We start from the raw sequence: 18,750 nt of genomic DNA on the forward strand, positions 1-18,750 counted from the left end.
AGCCACAACTACTGAGCCCACACACCACATCTACTGAAGCCTGTGTGCCTAGAGCCCGTGCTCCATAACAAGAGAAGCCACCACAATGAGAAGCCCATGCACTGCAATGAAGAGTAGCCCCCGCTTGCTGCAGCTAGAGAAAGCCCACACACAGCAATGAAGACCCAGTGCAGCCTAAATAAATAAATAAATAACTTTTAAAAAAAGCTAAGACCCTAGAAAGGCCTCTCAACTTTGATAAAGTAATAGAAGATTTTTATCATTGACCCAGAGAAAGCACAAAGGAAACTTGTTTTTATTCAGGGCTATATATGGAAAAAAGTCTTCTGTTAGAAATCAAAACCCTAGATTATACTGCACACTGGTTGAGAATCTGAAATCAACCTATCCACTTGATAAACTGAGAAGTTAGGGATTTCCCTGGAGGTCCAGTGGTAAAGAATCCACCTTACAATGCAGGGGACATGGGTTCAATCCCTGGTCAGGGAACTAAGATCCCACATGCTGTGGGGCAACTAAGCCCACGTGCCACAACTACTGAGCTCACATGCCTCAACTAGAGAGCCCATGTGCCACAAAGTACAGAGCCCACATGCTCTGAAACCTGCGTGCCACAGCTACAGAGCCCACGTGCCCTGGAGCCTGTGCACTACAACTAGAAAAGAGAAAAAACCCACATGCCACAACTAGAGAGACGCCTGGGCACCACAACGAAAGATCCCTCATGCCTCAACAAAGATCCCACGTGCCACAACTAAGACCCGATGCAGCCCCCCCATAAAATAAATATTAAAAAATAATAAAAAAAAATAAACTGAGAAATGAACATAGAAATTAGTTCTTGGATGACTTACCTGGGACAACTATTCTAGAGGAACATTTCCACCATTCAAGCCACTTGGAATTTCCAAAGGGAGGAAATTGTTATTAAAGGTGAACTTTAGAAAATTATGGAACACGAGGAAAGTATTCATTAAGAACAAGAGTCAGTAGATGGTACAAATAGGAGAATTAACGCCCCAAGAATTTGAAATAACTGAAAATCAGGGAGAGACTAAAAATCAATATTTCAAATGTTTAAAGAGGACTTCTGTACCAGCCAAGATGCAATATAAGGAACTGTATCTACCCTCATCTGAAATGATAAAAAACAGACAAAATATATGAAGATATGGTTTTCAAGACACTATTTACCAGGCAATGAATATGAAGATCCCTGAGAGACAGAAAATAAATGAGGTAAGCCTTGCAATCTAACCAGCTTACTGACCTGGAAACCGTGGCACAAGCAGATCCTTGCAGACACCCTGAGTTGAGGAGATGGAGCTGAGAGACCAGTGAAACCAAGTCAGTTAGAATTCTCAGGATAGAGTACTGGAGAGAAGAAAGCTGCACAGTGCAAGAACTCTGGATCTCTGCATAGGTTCCATCTTGAGTATTCAGCTGAATACTGATCAGTGTATGCCTGTGAGGAAAATTACCCAAGGCTAGTGGAAAAACTACCTGAAAAATCAGAAACAACAGTTCCCAGCAATCACACCAGGCTGGAAATAGTTCCTGTTCTCACCAAACAGATTGGAAAACCTTGATGGGGTATTAAATACTTAGAGAGTCTTGTTTCAGCTAGGCCTAGACTAAAAATTTCTAATCAATTTTTATCTAAAAAATTTTATCTAAAAATTCATAAGATCTGAAATGATCAAACTGTTTTCAAGTAATTAACTGCATCCAAAACAAAGCTCAAGGATATTAATAGAAATAGTATGATTAAAAAGATAAGTGAGAGGGAGTTTCATTTCTGAGGTGGCAGCATGAGGAGCTCTGTGAAGCTGCTCCCAAGCAAACAAGCATGACTCGTGAAAACTATTTTAAAAAACTAACCGCTTAAATTCTCTGGGCAGTGTCCTAAGGGCATACAGCAAATGAAGAAACATTTATTCAAGAAAACATCCTAAAACTTGGTGAGAACAGCAAGAGTCTATGACCCTTGAGCCATGACAAATACCATCCCTCACTCCCACCCTCAGTTCATCTGGATGGAATGCCAACTCTGGGTGGGTATGGCCAAGAAGGTAGCTCTCACTCCCCTCAGCTCCTAATCAAGGGATACAATATCTTACAGAGAATGGTAGCATTTCTCATCCTCTCCAGCTCTTGAGTTAAAGAAACTAAGTTGATGGTGAGTGTGACCAAGAGGTTGGGGGTTCCTTTTCTTCGCTCAGCCCCTACTAACAGGATAGCCACTTAACTCTAAGGATGACAGGCAGAGAATACTGCAACCCTGAACACGCTTGACCCAGGTCACTTGTAGAAGAGATGTTCTATGCTGGCAGAGGCAAGCCAAGAAGACCAGAGATTTTGCCATAAGAACAGAGAGCTCAGAAGCTTTCCCCCAAAGGAATTTGACTTTATCTGAAACAGTGTGGGGAAGTTCAACCCTAAGGACACTCTTGAAAACAATGAGATTTTGGTGATAAGCAAATAAAAAGAGACTCCTCTTAATTGAGACCAAGCAGCTACTGTATGCCAGCTAGTACACCAAAGAGAACTAGGGAAAGAAACAGCTAAGAAGAGCCCTCCTGCAGTCAGAACAAACCTCAAAGACTCCTCAAAATTTACCCCTTCTGAATTTAATTGGATCAGACTGTGGAACAATCTCTGCCCCAAGGCATTTCGAAAACAGAGCAATCAACCAGCAATTAGTGGAATCTTAAAAGCTGTATGTGATAACAAATGAGTCAGAGAGCTTAACACAAAAATCAGGGAAAGAGATAGTCAAAGAGAGTCCTGCTAAAACCAATATCATCCTAGGGTGACTGTATTCATGTCCAAGTCTGTGCCCTCTGAGGAGTGACACTCAAGGTTCACACTGCAGAGGAAATAGACTTCACTAAAATAGTCTGTCCCTGGTGGTCCATTGGGTAAGACCCTGTGCTCCCAATGCAGGGGGCCTGGGTTTGACCCCTGGTCTGGGAACTAGATCCCGCTTGCATGCCACAACTAAGAGTCTGCATGCTGCAACTAAGAAGTCTGCATGCCTCAACCAAGACCCGGTATAGCCAAAATAAATAAATAAATAAATAAATAAATAAATAAATATTTTTTTAAATAAAAAATAAAATAGTCTAGTCAAGTCAGTAAACAAAAAACAAGCCAAAAAAACCCCAAAAAAGTAGCCCTGGAGAAGTGAAAGAGTCATTGTCCAGAGTTCCTACAGTATATTACCTAAAACGTCCAGACTTCAACCAAAAATTATGACATGCACCGAAACAGGAAAGCACGATTTGTACATGGGGGAGAAAAACAGGCAAAAGTAACTACCTGTGGTAGGGCCCAGATTTCAAATTTGACAAAGGCTTCCAAGCCATTATAAATATATTCAAACAATTAAAGGAAACCATTCTTAAAGAAGTAAAGGAAGTTATGATGATGATGTCTCTTCATAGAGATACTATCAATAAAGACATAGAAGTTATAAAAATAGCCAAATGGAAATTCTGGAGTTGAAAAGTACAATAACCAAAATGAAAAATTCACTAGAGGGGCTCAACAGTAAAATTGAACGGACACAAGAATGAATCAGAAAACTTGAAAATAGACTGGTAGTGATTATACAATCTGAAGAATAGAGCGGAAAAAGAATGAAGAAAAATGAACAGAGCCTCAGAACACAGTAATCATTAAGTGTACCAGTGTATCTATAAAAGGAGTATCAGAAGGAGAGAGGAGAGAGAAAGAAGCAGAAAAAGTACTTGAAGACCTAATAGCTGAAAACTTCCCAGATATGATGAAAAATATTACACATTTAAGAAATTTAATGAATTATGAGTAGTGTAAAAGCCAAGAGATCCACAGCGAGACACATCATAGTAAAATACTGAAATCCAAAGCCAAAGAGAAAATCAAAGTGAGAGAGACAGACAGACAGACAGACACTCATCATGTACAAGGAAACCCCAGTAAAATGAACACCTGACATCCCATGAGAAACAATGGAGGCCAGAATACATATTTAAAGTACTGAAAAAAACCTGTCAACTCACATTTAGTGAAGCCATGTTTCAAAAATGAAGCCAAAGTAAAGAGATTCTCAGATAATCCAAAACTGAGATTGCTAGCACACTTGCATTGTGAGAAATACTAAAGGGAGTTCTTCAGGCTGAAAGTAAGTGATCACTAATGGTAGTTGGAATACAAACAAACAAAATGCCAAAGAGCCCAGTAAAGGTAAAAATGCAATTATAAAAGATAGTATAGGAAATCTAAAAAAGAGTGGATATATGTAATGTATACGTATAACCAATTCACTTTACTGTACAGCAGAAACTAATACAACATTGTAAAGCAACTATACTCCAATAAAAATAAAAAAATAAATAAAAGATAGTATAAAAAAGACAGTATAAATCTTCTTTTGACTGGTTTTAAAAGCAGTTGTATAAAACAATATGCAAATAATTGTTTTGGGGGACCTATAACATATAGAAATGTAATATATTTGATAATAAAAGCATAAGGAAGTAGGTGGAGGCAAAGTTGTTTTAGAGTAAGGAAATGATGGCAGATGGTAACTTGAATCCACAGGAACAAATGAAGAGAACCAGCAGTAGTGAATAAAAAGGTTAATATAACAAACTTCAAAGTATATACTTGCTCTCCTTTCTCTTCTCAGCTTATTTAATAGGCATAAAATTATATAAATTAATAATCATACCAATAGATTGCTGGTTTGATAACATATAGCTATAATTTATATAACAATAGTAGTACAAAAAGGGGGAAGAAGGAGTAGAGCTATATACAAGCAACATTTCTATATTTTGGGACTTCCCTGGTGGTCCAGTGGGTAAGACTCCACGCTCCCAACGCAGGGGGCCTGGGTTCAATCCCTGGTCAGGGAACTAGATCCCGCATGCATGCTGCAACTAAAGATCTTGCATGCTGCAATGAAGATCCTGTATGCTGCAACTAAGACCCAGTGCAGCCAAAATAAACACATATTTTTTTTAAATTTCTATATTTTACTGGAATTAAGTTAGTAAAAATCTGAAGTTGATTCAGGTAAGGTAAGATTATATGATTAGCCCTAGAGCAACCACTAAGAAAATAACGAAAAAATAGTGGAAAAGTTGTTAAAGGAACTAAAAAGTTATTTAGAAAATATTTACTTCATGCAAAAGAAAGCAGTAAAGAAGGAATAGAAGGCCACAAGGAAAATACAAGACACAGAGAAAACAAAAAATAAAATGGCAGACATGAATCCAGCTGTTTCAATAATCACATTAACTGTTAATGATTAAATAATCAAAAGGCAGATATTGTATAACTGGATAAAAATCAAGATCTTAACTATATGTTGTCTACAGTAGACACACTTCATAGTCAGACTCTTCCGAAAAATGGGAGGGCCTCATTCCATGAGGCCAGTATTGCTCTGCTACCAAAACCAGAGAAAGACAACATAAGAAGGAAAAACTGCAGGTCAATATCTCTAATGAATACAGAGACAAAAATCCTCAACAAAATACTAGCAAACTGAATTCAGCAGCATAACAAAAGGATTATACACTGTAACCAACTTGGATTTATTCCAGGAATGTGAGTTGTTTAACATTTGAAAATCGATTAATGTAGTATAGGATAAGGGACAAAAACCACACAATCATCTCAATAAACCCAGAAAAAAAGCATTTGACAAAACTGAGCACTTCTTCATGTTGAACATGAAGTATTCCAGCAAACTAGGAATACAAAGAAACTTCCTCAACTAGTTAAAGGGCATCTAACAAAAAAACCCCTAACTAACATTACACTTAATGGCAAAGACTGGAGATCAGCAAGACCCACTTAAGATCAAGAATAAGACACGGATGTACATTTTTACCACTTCTATTCAACATTTTATTGGAGGTTTAATCCAGGACAATTAGACATGAAAAGTAAATAAAAGGTATCTAGATTGTAAAGGAAGAAATAAAACTATATTTATATATTGCACAGTCTTATATATAGAAAATCCTGAGGAATCCACAAAAAAAGCTATTATAAGTAACAAATGAATTCAGCAAGTTTTCAGGATATAAGACTAATATATATAAAACAGTTGCATTTCTGTACAGTAGCAGTGAATAAATAGAAAATGAAATTGAGGAAACAATTCCATCTACAATAAAATAGAATTTAAAACCTTAGGAATCAGTTTAACAAAATAAGTGCAAAACTTATATTCTGAAAAGTACAAAACACCACTGAGGTAGAATGTCACTGAGACTTACAGAATAGGGAGCCCCAAGAATCTCTCTCTCCACTGAAGCAATAAGTAAGCTGGCAAAACCTGTCAGAATCAGCTGGAGGGGTGTTTAATGAAGAAAGAAGCTGCTAAATTCTGATAAGAGAGCACTGTGGTATTTTTGCCACAGCCATCTCACAGTTTCTACTTCAGTGATGGCCGAGGGGATGGTGACCCATGTTCCTGGTGTGACTTGTTGCTATTAGAGGAGGCAGTACAGACCTTGTTCTTAAAGCATTATGGTTGTGCATTTTTGACCTGTCTGGTGACTTCCTGGGGAATTGGCTCAGGGGCTTACCTTAGTTTGACTCTCCCAAGCATTCCCGTAGAGCTGGAGTGGCCTCACAGCTAGTGTTTGTGGAAAATATTTAAAGGTATGTACTGTCCACAGCTGCCTGGGTTAAGGGACAACAGACAGGACAAGCAGCAGACAGACTGAAAAGCCTAGAAGAGACTGGGAAAGGAGATATATGGGGAATAGAGTCTTTGAAAATCTCCCATGTATACTGAGGAATCAGTACACAAGGGCACAAACATATCCAGAGCTAGCATATCCAGAGCTAAACACATGTTCAGCAAACACTGGAGAAGACCCTAAGCTTTCACCTCTGACTGCTTTTTAGGCTCTATGTAAATAGGAAATCAAGGCTGAAGAAGACTTGTAAATAGCTTGACCCAAAACTTCCAAAATTTAAAGAAAGATAGGAATCCAAGACGCTCAATGAACACTAAGTAGGATAAATTCAAAGAGATACATTATAATCAAGCTATCAAAGCCAAAGAAGGAGAGAATCTTGAAAACAGCAAGAGGGAAGTGACTAATCTTGCACAGGAGATTCTCAATAAGGTCAACAGCTAGTTTCTCATCAGAAACCAGGGAAGTCAAAAGACAGTGGCATAGCATAGTGCTGAAAGAAAAGAAACCATCAACCAAGAATTCTATAACCAACAAAATTACCCTTCAGAAATGAAGGAGGGCTTCCCTGGTGGTGCAGTGGATAAGAATCTGCCTGCCAATGCAGGGGACACGGGTTCGATCCCTGGTCTGGGAAGATTCCACATGCTGCGGAGCAACTAAGCCCATGCACCACAACTACTGAAGCCTGTGTGCCTAGAGCCTGTGCTCTGCAATAAGAGAAGCCACTGCAGTGAGAAGCCCGCGCACCACAAGGAAGAGTAGCCCCCGCTCACTACAACTAGAGAAAGCCTGTGTCCAGCAACAAAGACCCAACACAGCCAAAAATTTTAAAAAAAAGAAAGAAAGAAAAGAAATGAAGGAGAGGGAATTCCCTGGCAGTCCAGTGGTTAGGACTCAGCACTTTCACTGCCAGGGCTCCAGATATGATATCGGGTTGGGAAACTAAGATCCCACAAGCCACACAGTGTGGCCAAAAAAAAAAAAAAGTAGAGGAAGTTCATCACCAGTAAACCTACCCTACAAGGAATGCTAAAGGAATGCTAAAGGAAGTATTTCAGAATAAAATGAAAAGGCAGTAGACAGTAACTCAAAGCCAGACAAAGAAATAAAGAACACTGGTAAAAGTTACTAAAATAACAGATAGAAAAGCCAAGTATAGTTACTAAAATAACAGATAGAAAAGCCAGAGACATGCAGGATCTTAGTTCCCCCACCAGGGATCAAAGCCATGCCCCCTATAGTGGAAGCACAGAGTCTTCACCACTAGACCACCAGGGAAGTCCTTCTTTTGTTTTTAAAAGCCAAGTCTATTGTATTTTTGGTTAACAACTTTTTTCTGTGTGATTTAAAAAGCAAATGCATAAAACATCTATTATAAAATCTGTTAATAGATATAAAATGTATGACAGTAGCAATACGAAGGAAGGAAGGCACTGTATACAAGCAGAATTTTGATATGCTAATGAAGGTAACTTAGTATCAATTCAAACGAGATTGTTATAAATTTAAGATGTTAATTATAATCCCCATGGTAACCACTTAAGAAAATAACTTAAAAATATTTGAGGAAATTCCCTGGCGGTGGTGGATAGGACTCCGTGCTTCCACTGCACCCCTGCACCCCAGCTCAGGAACTAAGATCCCACATGCCACATGGTACAGCCAAAAAATAGAAAAAAGGCAGAGTAAGTATTTCCTTATCAGTAATCCCCTTAAATGGATTAAATTAAAAGGTAGATTGGCAGAATGAATTTAAAAAATAATCACACTAAATCTTGTCTCTAAGAGACTCACTTTATTTATTTTAAAAAATAAACATGATATTCACTGAGCAGATTTTTTTTTTTTTTTTTGGCTGCACCATGTGGTTTGTGGACATCTTAGTTACCTGACCAGGGATCGAGCCTGTGCCCCCTGCAATGGAAGTGCAGAGCCCTAACCACTGGACCACCAGGGAATTCCCACAAGAGACTCACTTTAGATCCAATGACACAAATAGGCTGAAGTGAAAAAATAAAAACAGATATTCCTTACAAGTAGTAACCAAAAGAGAGCTGAGGTGGCTATAATAGTATTTAACAAAATAGGTTTTATGTCACAATTGTTACAAGAGACAAAGACATTACATATTTTATTTATTTATTGGCCACGCTACGTAACATGTAGGATCTCAGTTCCCTGACCAGGGATTGAACCCGGGCCACAGCAGTGAAAGCCTGGAATCCTAATCACTAGGCCACCAGGGAACTCCCACATATCTATTTTAAAACGTTAAGAAGGGACTTCCCTGGTGGCACAGTGGTTAAGAATTCGCTTGCCAATGCAGGGGATGGGTTTGATCCCTGGTCTGGGAAGATCCCACATGCTATGGAGCAGCTAAGCCTGTGTGCCACAACTACTGAGCCCAGGCGCTGCAACTACTGAAGCCCACGTGCTCTAGGGCCCATGTGCCACAACTACTGAGCCTGCATGCTGCAACTACTGAAACCTGTGCACCTAGAGCCCATGTGCCGCAACTACTGAGCCCACATGCTGCAACTACTGAAGCCCGTGTGCCTAGAGCCCATGCTCTGCAGCAAGGGAAGCCACCACAATGAGAAGCCCGCGCACCACAATGAAGAGTAGCCCCCACTTGCTGCAACTAGAGAAAGCTTGTGCGCAGCAACGAGGACCTAACGCAGCCAAAAATAATAATAAAATGTTAAGAAGATATAACAATTATAATCACATACATATATAACAACAGTACCCCAAAATATATGAAGCAAAAATTGACAGAATTGAAAGGAGAAATACTCAGTTATGCAATAATTGTTGAAGACTTCACTACTTAATTTTATTTATTTTTTATTTAGATATAATTGACATATAACATTATATTAGTCTCAGTATACAACATAATTCTTTTCTTGTGATGAGAACTTTTAAGATTTAATCTCTTAGAAACTTTCAAAAAAACAATACAGTATTATTAACTATAGTCACTATGCTGTACATTACATCCTGAGGACTTACTTATTTTATAAATAAGAAGTTTGTATATTTTGACCACTTTTATCCATTATGCTCACCTCTCACTCCCAATCTCTGGCAACCACAAACTGTTCTCTGTATCTATGATTTGGTTTTCTTTGTTTTTTGTTTGTTTGTTTTTAGACTCCTCATGTAAGTGAACCCATATGGTATTTGTCTTTCTCTGACTTATTTCACTTAGCATAATGTCCTCAAGGTCCATCCATGTTGTTGCAAATGGCAGCAATGATATCATTGTGGTTTTAATGTGTATTTCCCTGATAATTGTGAGCACCTTTTTTTTTGGCTGCATTGGGTCTTCATTGCTGCACATGACCTTTCTCTAGTTGTGACGAGCAGGTGCTACTCTTCATTGAGGTGTGTGGGCTTCTCATTGTGGTGGCTTCTCTTGTTGTGGAGCACGGGTTCTAGGTACACAGGCTTCAGTAGTTGCAGCACGCGGGCTCAGTTGTTGTGGCACATGGGCTCTAGGGTGCGTGGGCTTCAGTAGTCGTAGTGCGCAGGCTCAGTAGTTGTGGCTTGCGGGGTCTAGACCGCAGGCTCAGTAGTGGTGAGTGGTGCACAGGCTTAGTTGCTCCACGGCACGTGTGATCTTCCCAGGCCAGAGGTTGAACCCATGTCCCCTGCATTGGTAGGTGAATTCTTAATCACTGTACCACCAGGGAAGTTCTTGAGCACCTTTTCATGTACCTGTTGGCCATCTGTATGTCTTCTTTGGGAAGAAAATGTCTGTTTAGCTCCTCTGCCCATTTTTAAATCAGATTTTTTTTTTGCTATTGAGTTATATGAATTCTTTATGTATTTTGTATATTAATTGTTTATCAGATGTATGATTTGCAAATATTTTCTCCCATTCGGTAGGTTGCCTTTTCATTTTGTTGATGGTTTCCTTTACAGTACAGAAGCTTTTCAGTTTGGTGTAGTCCCACTTGTTTATTTTTGCTTTTGTTGCCTTTGCTTTTGGTGTCAAATAAAAAAAAAAGAACAAGAAAAAGAACAAGAAAAATTCAGTTGTCAAGGAGCTTATTGCCTATGTTTTCTTCTAGGAGTTTTAAAGCTCTGGGTCTTATGTTTAAGTCTGTAATCCATTTTGACTTGATTTTTGTATATGATGTAAGATGGGGTCCAGTTTCATTCTTTTGCATGTGGCTGTCCAGTTTTTCCAACACCATTTATTGAAGCTACTATCTTCTCCCAATTGTCTATTTTTGTTAATTAATAGCCATGAATTAATTAGCCACATATGCATGGACTTTTTTATAGCTCTGTTTTCTGTTCCATTGACCTATGTGTCTGTTTTTATGCCAATACCATACTGTTTTGGTTACTATAGTTTTGTAATATAGTTTGAAATCAGAGAGTAAAATGCCTCCAGCTTTGTTCTTCTTTCTCAAGATTGCTATGACTATTCACTGTCTTTCATGTTTCCAGAAAGCATTTGGGATTGTTTGTTCTATTTCTGTGAAAAATACCATTGGATTTTGATAGGTATTTCACTGAATCTGTAGATAGCTTTGGGTAGTACGGATATCTTAACAATATTATTTCTTCCAATCCATGAGCACAGAATATCTTTCCATTTATTTGTGTTTTCTTCAGTTTTTTTCGTTAGTGTCTTATAGTTTCCAGTGTACAGGTCTTTCACATCCTTGCTTATTAAATTTATTCCTAGATATTTTATTCTTTTTGGTGCAATTGTAAATAGAATTGTTTTTCTTAATTTCTTTTTCTGACAGTTTGCTGTTAGTGTATAGAAATGCAACTGATTTTTGCATATTGAATTTGTATCCTGCAACTTTACTGAGTTCACTGACTAATTCTAACAGTTTTTTTGGTTGAGTTTTTAGGTTTTCCTAGATATATTATTATGTCATTTGCAAATAGAGACCATTTTACTTCTTTCTTTCCAATTTGGATGCCTTGTATTTCTTTTACTTGCCTAATTGCTGTGGCTAGGGCTCCCAGTACTATGTTGAATAAGTGGCAAGAGTGGGCATCCTTGTTCTGTTCTTTATCTTAGAGGAAAACCTTTAAACTTTTTACCATTGAGTATGATATTAGCTGTGGATACTTTAAATAATGAATGGAAGACCATCCATCCAAAAATGATGAAGATCAAAAATGAAATAGAAGACTGTATGATACTTTAAACCAACTAGATCTAACAGAAATACATGATCTCCACCCAACAACAGGGTATAGATTCTTCTCAAGTGAAAATGTATATTCTGTAGGATAGACCATATGTTAGATCACAAAATGAGTCTCAGAAATTTTTAAAAGATTGGAACCATACAAAGTTTCTTCTCTAACCATGATGGAATGAAACTAGTCATCAATAACAGAAAGAAAAACTGGAAAATCCACACATATTGGAAATTAAACAACACACTCTTAACCAATGGGTCAAATAATACATCACAAGGAAAACTAGAAAATACTTGGAGATGAATGAAAGTGAAAACACAACATACCCAAACTTAAGGAATTATATAGCAAAAGCAGTGCTGATAGAGGAATTCATAGCTGCCCTAGCCTACATTTAAAAAGAAAAATGTCAAATTACAACCTAACTTTATACCTTAAGGAACTAGAAAAAGAAGAGCAAATAAAACCCAAAGCTAGCAGAAGGAAGGAAATAATAAAGATTAGAATAGAGATAAATGAAATAAAGAATAGAAAAACAATAGAGAGTTTAATGAAACAGAGAACAAAAGGTCAACAAAAGTTGGCTTTTTGAAAAGATCAACAAAATTGACAAACTTTTATAGCTAAGCTAAGAAAAAAAAGAGAGAAGACATAAATTACTAAAATCAGATATGAAACTGGGTACATTACTCTGACCTCATAGAAAAAATGATTATAGGATAATAATGAATAATTGTACACCAACAAGTTAGATAACCTAGATGAAATGCACAAATACTTGAATTACCAATACTGCCTCAAGAAGAAATAGGAAATCTGAATAAGTATATATCAAGAGATTGAATCAGTAATTAAAAACCTCCCAACAAAGTAAAGCCCTGGACTAGATAGCTTCACTGGTGAATTCTACCAAACTTTTAAAGAAGAATTAACACTAATCCTTCTCACATTCTTCCAAAATATATAAGAGGGAACGATTCTAAAGCCAGCATTACTCTGTTACCAAAGCTAGAAAAAGATATCACAAGAAAGAAAATTACAGAATCAACAAAATACTAGCAAACTGAATCGAGCAGCATATTAAAAGGATTATACACCAAGACCAAGTGGGATTTTCCCCGGGAATTGTAAGTGTGGTTCAGCATCAGGAAATCAATCAGGGTAATACATTTCATTAAAAGAATGAAGGAACAAAACCATCTGATCATTTCAATTGATGCCAAAAAAGCATTTGATAAAATCCAACACCTTTTCATGATAAAAATCAATTCCTGATTTCAAAACTTAGCAAACTAGGAGTAGAAGGGAACTTCTTCTACATGATAAAAGGCATTTATCAAAAACCGACAGTTAACATCATACTCAATGGCAAAGGACCAAAAGCTTTCCCCCTAAGACTGGGAACAAGACAAGGATGTCTGCTTTCACCACTGCTGTTCAACATTGTACTAGAAGTTCCAGCCAGAGCAATTAGGCAAGAAAAAAAGACATCTAAAATGGAAAAGAAGTAGAATTACCTCTTTTCACACATGATACTATATATGGAAAATCCTATATATAGAAAATCCTAAAGAATCCACAAAAATTTATTAGAGTGAATGAATGAATTCAGCATAGTTGAAGGGTATAAGATCAATATACAAAATTCACTTGTATTTCTGTACACAAGCAATAAGCACTCAAAAAAGGAAATTGAGAATACAATTCTTTTTACGATAGCATCAAAAAGAGTAAAATACTTAGGAATAAATCTAACCAAGGAGATGCAAAACTTGTAAACTGAAAACTATAAAACATTGCTGAAGGGGCTTCCCTGGTGGCGCAGTGGTTGAGAGTCTGCCTGCCGATGCAGGGGACACGGGTTCGTGCCCCAGTCTCGGAGGATCCCACATGCCGCAGAGCGGCTGGGCCCGTGAGCCATGGCCACTGAGCCTGCACATCCGGAGCCTGTGCTCCGCAATGGGAGAGGCCACAACAGTGAGAGGCCCGCATACCAAAAAAAAAAAAAAAAAAAAAAAAAACATTGCTGAAATAAATTAAAGGAGACTGAAATAAATGGAAAGGTATTCGTGTATATGCATTGGCAGACTTATTATTAAGATGGCAATACTTCCCAAAGGGATTTACAAAATCAATATAATCCTTTTCAAAATCCCAGCAGCTTTTTTGCAGAAATAGAAAAGCTGATCCTAAAATTTACATAGAATTTTAAGTGACCTGGAATAGTTAAAACAATTTTGAAAAAGGAAAACAAAGTTGGAGGACTCACAATTCGTGACCTCAAACTTACTACAAAGCTACTTTGTATCAAAAAACATGGTATCAAGAGAAAGAGGAGACAAGCCACAGACTAGGAGAAAATATTTTCAAAAGATGTATCTGATAAAGGACTGTTATCCAAATATACAAAGAACTCTGAAAATTCAGTAATAAGAAAATGAACAACCCGGTTAAAAATGGACAAAAGACCTGATCAGATACCTCACCAGAGAACATATACAGATGACAATTAAGCATATGAAAAGATTCTCCATATCATATATCATTAGGGAATTGCAACTTTAAACAACATTGCAATATCACTACACACCCATCAGGATTGCTTTTCCCACTACACCATGATGCTTCTGTAGGTATTCATTTTCATCCATGTAACCTTTTAGGATTACTCTTTTTTTTTTTCAATAAATTTATTTATTTATTTTTGGCTGTGTTGGGTCTTTGTTGCTACATGCGGGCTTTCTCTAGTTGTGCAAGCAGGGGCTACTCTTCGATGTGGTGCGCGGGCTTCTCATAGGGTGACTTCTCTTGTTGTAGAGCACTGGCTCTAGGCACGTGGGCTTCAGTAGTTGTGGCATGCCGGGTCAGTAGTTGTGGCTCGTAGGCTCTAGAGTGCAGGTTCAGTAGTTGTGGCACACGGGCTTATTTGCTCCACGGCATGTGAGATCTTCCCAGACCAGGGCTTGAACCTATGTCTCCTGTATTGGCAGGCGGATTCTTAACCACTATGCCACCCGGGAAGTCCAGGATTACTCTTATCTTTACTGACCTTTTTGTTCTCCAGATATAACACTAACTTGTTTTTACCACACCAATATAGCCGTGTGATGTTTGCATTATAGCACACTTTAGCACATATCAAGTATATACTACCTGGATTTTAGATTTTTTAAAATTAAATTCTCCACCAAACCTTGTGTAATATCTTGCCTATATTGAATCCTAAAAGAATAGTTAGTAGGTGAATTTTTCCTAGCTGAAGAGAAGAAGGCTTTGTGAAGGAAGTAGATTTGAGCACACCCTTGAAGTATTTGTGGAATCCAATGGATGAAGAGATCTAAAGGTGGAGGAGCTACCGAGCAAAGTCATAGTAGCTGCAAGTACAATGCATTCAGGATGTATGTATTAAAGTAAAAATGCCTGAATAAGGATGTGGCAGTAGGAATGGAAACCTGAAACGTTTCAGAAACTAGGTCTCATATTTGTGATATTGAACACGGGCAAGGTCCCTAGCACTTGGAGATTTGGGGGTAGGACACCAACCACTGAAGAAACCCTATATTTACAAAGAATTTGAGATGATAGTCTATTATGTCAATCATACTTATATTTTTAAAGGGAAGGAAACAAAGTTGACCTTTTAAAAAAAATGTGGGAGCATGAAATGAAACACCCAACTTGTCTTGGGTTTTGCTAATGAGCATGGTTATTATGCTTATATTATCTGTCACTAGATGGAGTCCATGAGTCCAGGCAACTTTTGGTTGGACTTTTCTACATAACTCTTCCAATGATTCCTGTTCTGTGCCTTTGAAAAGTGGAGTAATACTTTTTTAAAAAAATTGACAAATGGGTTTGAATGGCAGAATTTTTAGATTTGCCTTACAAGAAAAACCATTAGTTTATAAAACAGCAAAGTGATCTTTTCAATTCTTCACATTCCCACACTCCAAATTTTTTTTTGGAAAAGATCTCTAAAAACCACAGTTTAATATCAGTTCTAAATCTTTCTGGTATTGAGTGTTTTAATATAATTAATTATTGAAAGTGAGTTTAAAAATTAAGTTGTTATCCTCTGTTCAAGTGCCCTCCCCCATCCCCAAGAGCTCTTGATTTCAACCCAGTTACACATTTCCCCCCACCTCCTGTAAATTTTGCTTCAAATACTAGTAAGAACAATTGTTACACTGCTTACTAAGTGTCAATATTTAGCACAGCACAGCAGGTGTCTGCATTTCTAAAACCTTGCATGGCATAAGGCATCATGAGAGAAAGGCCCAGATAAGTAATTTTTCTTTAAGGCTGCCAAAGGTAAGAAACCTGAGGCTGATAATAGGTAATAGTTATAAGCTTACTTTGCTTTATGTTGTTTACTTTGTTTTATGTTGGGACTAGGCAACATGTGGATGAGTACATGAAGTAGTTGCAGAAAGTTATCTTGGGAGCTCTCTAGGCCCCAGTTAAACTTGCTCAGTTAGTCTGTATACAAGGCAACATGTGGACAAGTTATGATCGAATTCCTTTTTTGTCTTTCTGATACAGCACGTGCCCTTATAGTCGGCCTCCTTTTGGCTATGGAAATTTTCCAAGTGCAGTGCCAGAATGCCTTGGTTATTATGAAGACAGATGCCAGAACCATGAGGCTATGTTTTCAGCTTTAAATAGAGACTATCCTTATGGAGACTACCCAGATGAACGTGCTCACAGCGAAGATTTTTGGAGTTGTGAGAGCATGGATGGGACCTCTTACTGTAACAGCCATAGCCACAGTGGGGAAGAATACTTAAATCTCGTGCCTCAGCTGGACACTGGAGCCTTGGAAAGTGTCTTCACAGCCCCGACATCAACTCCCTCTAACATCCAGCAAGTCAATGTCACTGACAGTGATGATGAGGAAGAAGAAAAAGTGCTCAAGAATTTATAATTATAAAACAAATATGTGCAGAAAATAAATATTTCTTAAAATATATTCTGGGTCACTTGATGTGAAAAAAAGAGCCTAGAATGCTTTGCTGAGAGTTTTCAGCTGTGATCTGAGGAGTCAAAACCAAATGCAATTTACGCCTTCATAAACTTTTGATTAGTGAAACTGGAATCCTGATGTTTCATCGTAGGAATATTTAAGATATGAAGTAGTTTATTTTTATGGCTGAAACTTGCATCAGCGTATATTATCATTACTTTATCTTGGAACGTGCAAAACGCTGAATCCTCACAATTATATGTGAGGGGAAAGGGGGTGTGTAATCTGGCATGACAAGTGTGATTTGTATTTTATCTCAGGATACATTTATTTTTCCTTATATGATGTTTTGTTTGGTGTTTATGTAATACTTATGGATGTTTCACTTTTTATGTAACATTTTGAAAATATTTTGATAACTTTTAGTAGTAAATTGGGACTCAGTTACTAAATTTAATTTACACTAATAACTAATTATAAGTTGCAAATATGTTTTAATGGAACCTGAGTAATTCCTTCAGCTAAATTAGTCATTTCTGTTCCTAAACATTTTCATCATCTTTTTTGGATATCTTTTTACATTTGGTATGCATTGTTCTACTTTTTTTATAATTAAATAAACATAGAGAAAATTGTTCTTGTTGGATGTTTTCTGTTTGGGAGACAGAAATAAGCAAAATGAGTATTGCTCAAATGAGAATGGGTTCCATACCACATGCGATACTCATTTTAACTTAATAGTCTCTAGAATTGTACAGATCCTATTAGCTTACTTGAAACTGTATCAACAAAGATGGTGTACACATATTATGATGCCATTTCCAAACTCTTTACAGATGTGTACCTATGACTTAAACACTCCCTAAATGGAAGAGCTCTTCCAGATTTGGTTCAAGCAGCTGTCTTTAAAACCATGGAGTTCATTTAAGAGCACCTGGAATTTGTTTAATTCATAATGAGCAAAAAAATCCTATTTGCGATGTGGCCTCTGGGTAAATGCCCACTTATGGATGGAGAGAACCATATTAGAACAGGATCAGAACCACCAGAGTTGGGATCAGGGTAAAAGAGATCTACAAGACACAAAGTGAATTGATGATCAGAAATCACCACAAACCAATACACTTTTCTCTCAATGATCTGTATAATTTATGCAAATTGAGCTCTTTTACTTAAAACTGCTTGGCAATTATGTATGGAAACCTATACTAAGCTTCCAACTTCTTCCTTTACTAAACCTGTTCCTTAAGCAAAGGCTGTTACTGTATGATACATTTCATCAACCATATACTTAATTGTATGTAACATTTCCTCTTCCCAATAAAATTTTTATTTTCACATTTTATATTTATTATTACTCTGTGCAATATCATCTGAATGTGGTTAAAGACCAAAACTTGAATTTCTTGGTAGAGAATAAACATGTAACTTCACATTGGAGCTACAGCACATTTGATGTCTACACCATGACAGATGTCTACACCATTGTATGTGACAGTTTGAGCCATCTTATCCCATTTCATTTTAATCGCACCTTAGTGACTGAACTGGGTTTTGATCACAGACCTTATTCTTTTTTTTACTGAAGTATAGCTCATTTACAATTTATATTAGTTTCAGGTGTAAACAGTGATTCAATGTTTTTATAGATTATACTCCATTTAAAGTTATTATGAAATACTGGCTATATTCCCTGTGCTGTACACTATATCCTCGTAGCTTGTTTTACACATAGTAGTTTGTACCTCTTAATCCCCTATCCCTATCTTGCCCCTCTCCCATTCCCTCTACTCACTGGTAATCACTAGTTTGTTCTTTATCCTGTGAGTCTGTTTCTGTTTTGCTATAGTTGTTTGTTTTATTTTTTAGATTCCTCATATAAGTGAAAACATACAGTAT

At 37.3% G+C, this 18,750-nt stretch overlaps 1 protein-coding gene across 1 annotated transcript in view; it reads left to right on the forward strand.

Annotated features, from left to right (window-relative positions):
* SOX30 (SRY-box transcription factor 30) overlaps nt 1-16,812 on the forward strand; it is a gene marked incomplete at both ends in the record, with an annotated part of 32,568 nt that extends 15,756 nt beyond the window's left edge. Inside the window, one exon of the mRNA XM_082835119.1 lies at nt 16,431-16,812. Within this exon, the coding sequence (XP_082691245.1) occupies nt 16,431-16,812 (382 nt within the window). The remainder of the gene's footprint in view (nt 1-16,430) is intronic.
* Nucleotides 16,813-18,750: the final 1,938 nt, after the last annotated feature.

This window comes from Leucopleurus acutus (assembly GCF_964270905.1).
Source record: "Leucopleurus acutus genome assembly, chromosome: 3".
NCBI lineage: Eukaryota > Metazoa > Chordata > Mammalia > Artiodactyla > Delphinidae > Leucopleurus > Leucopleurus acutus.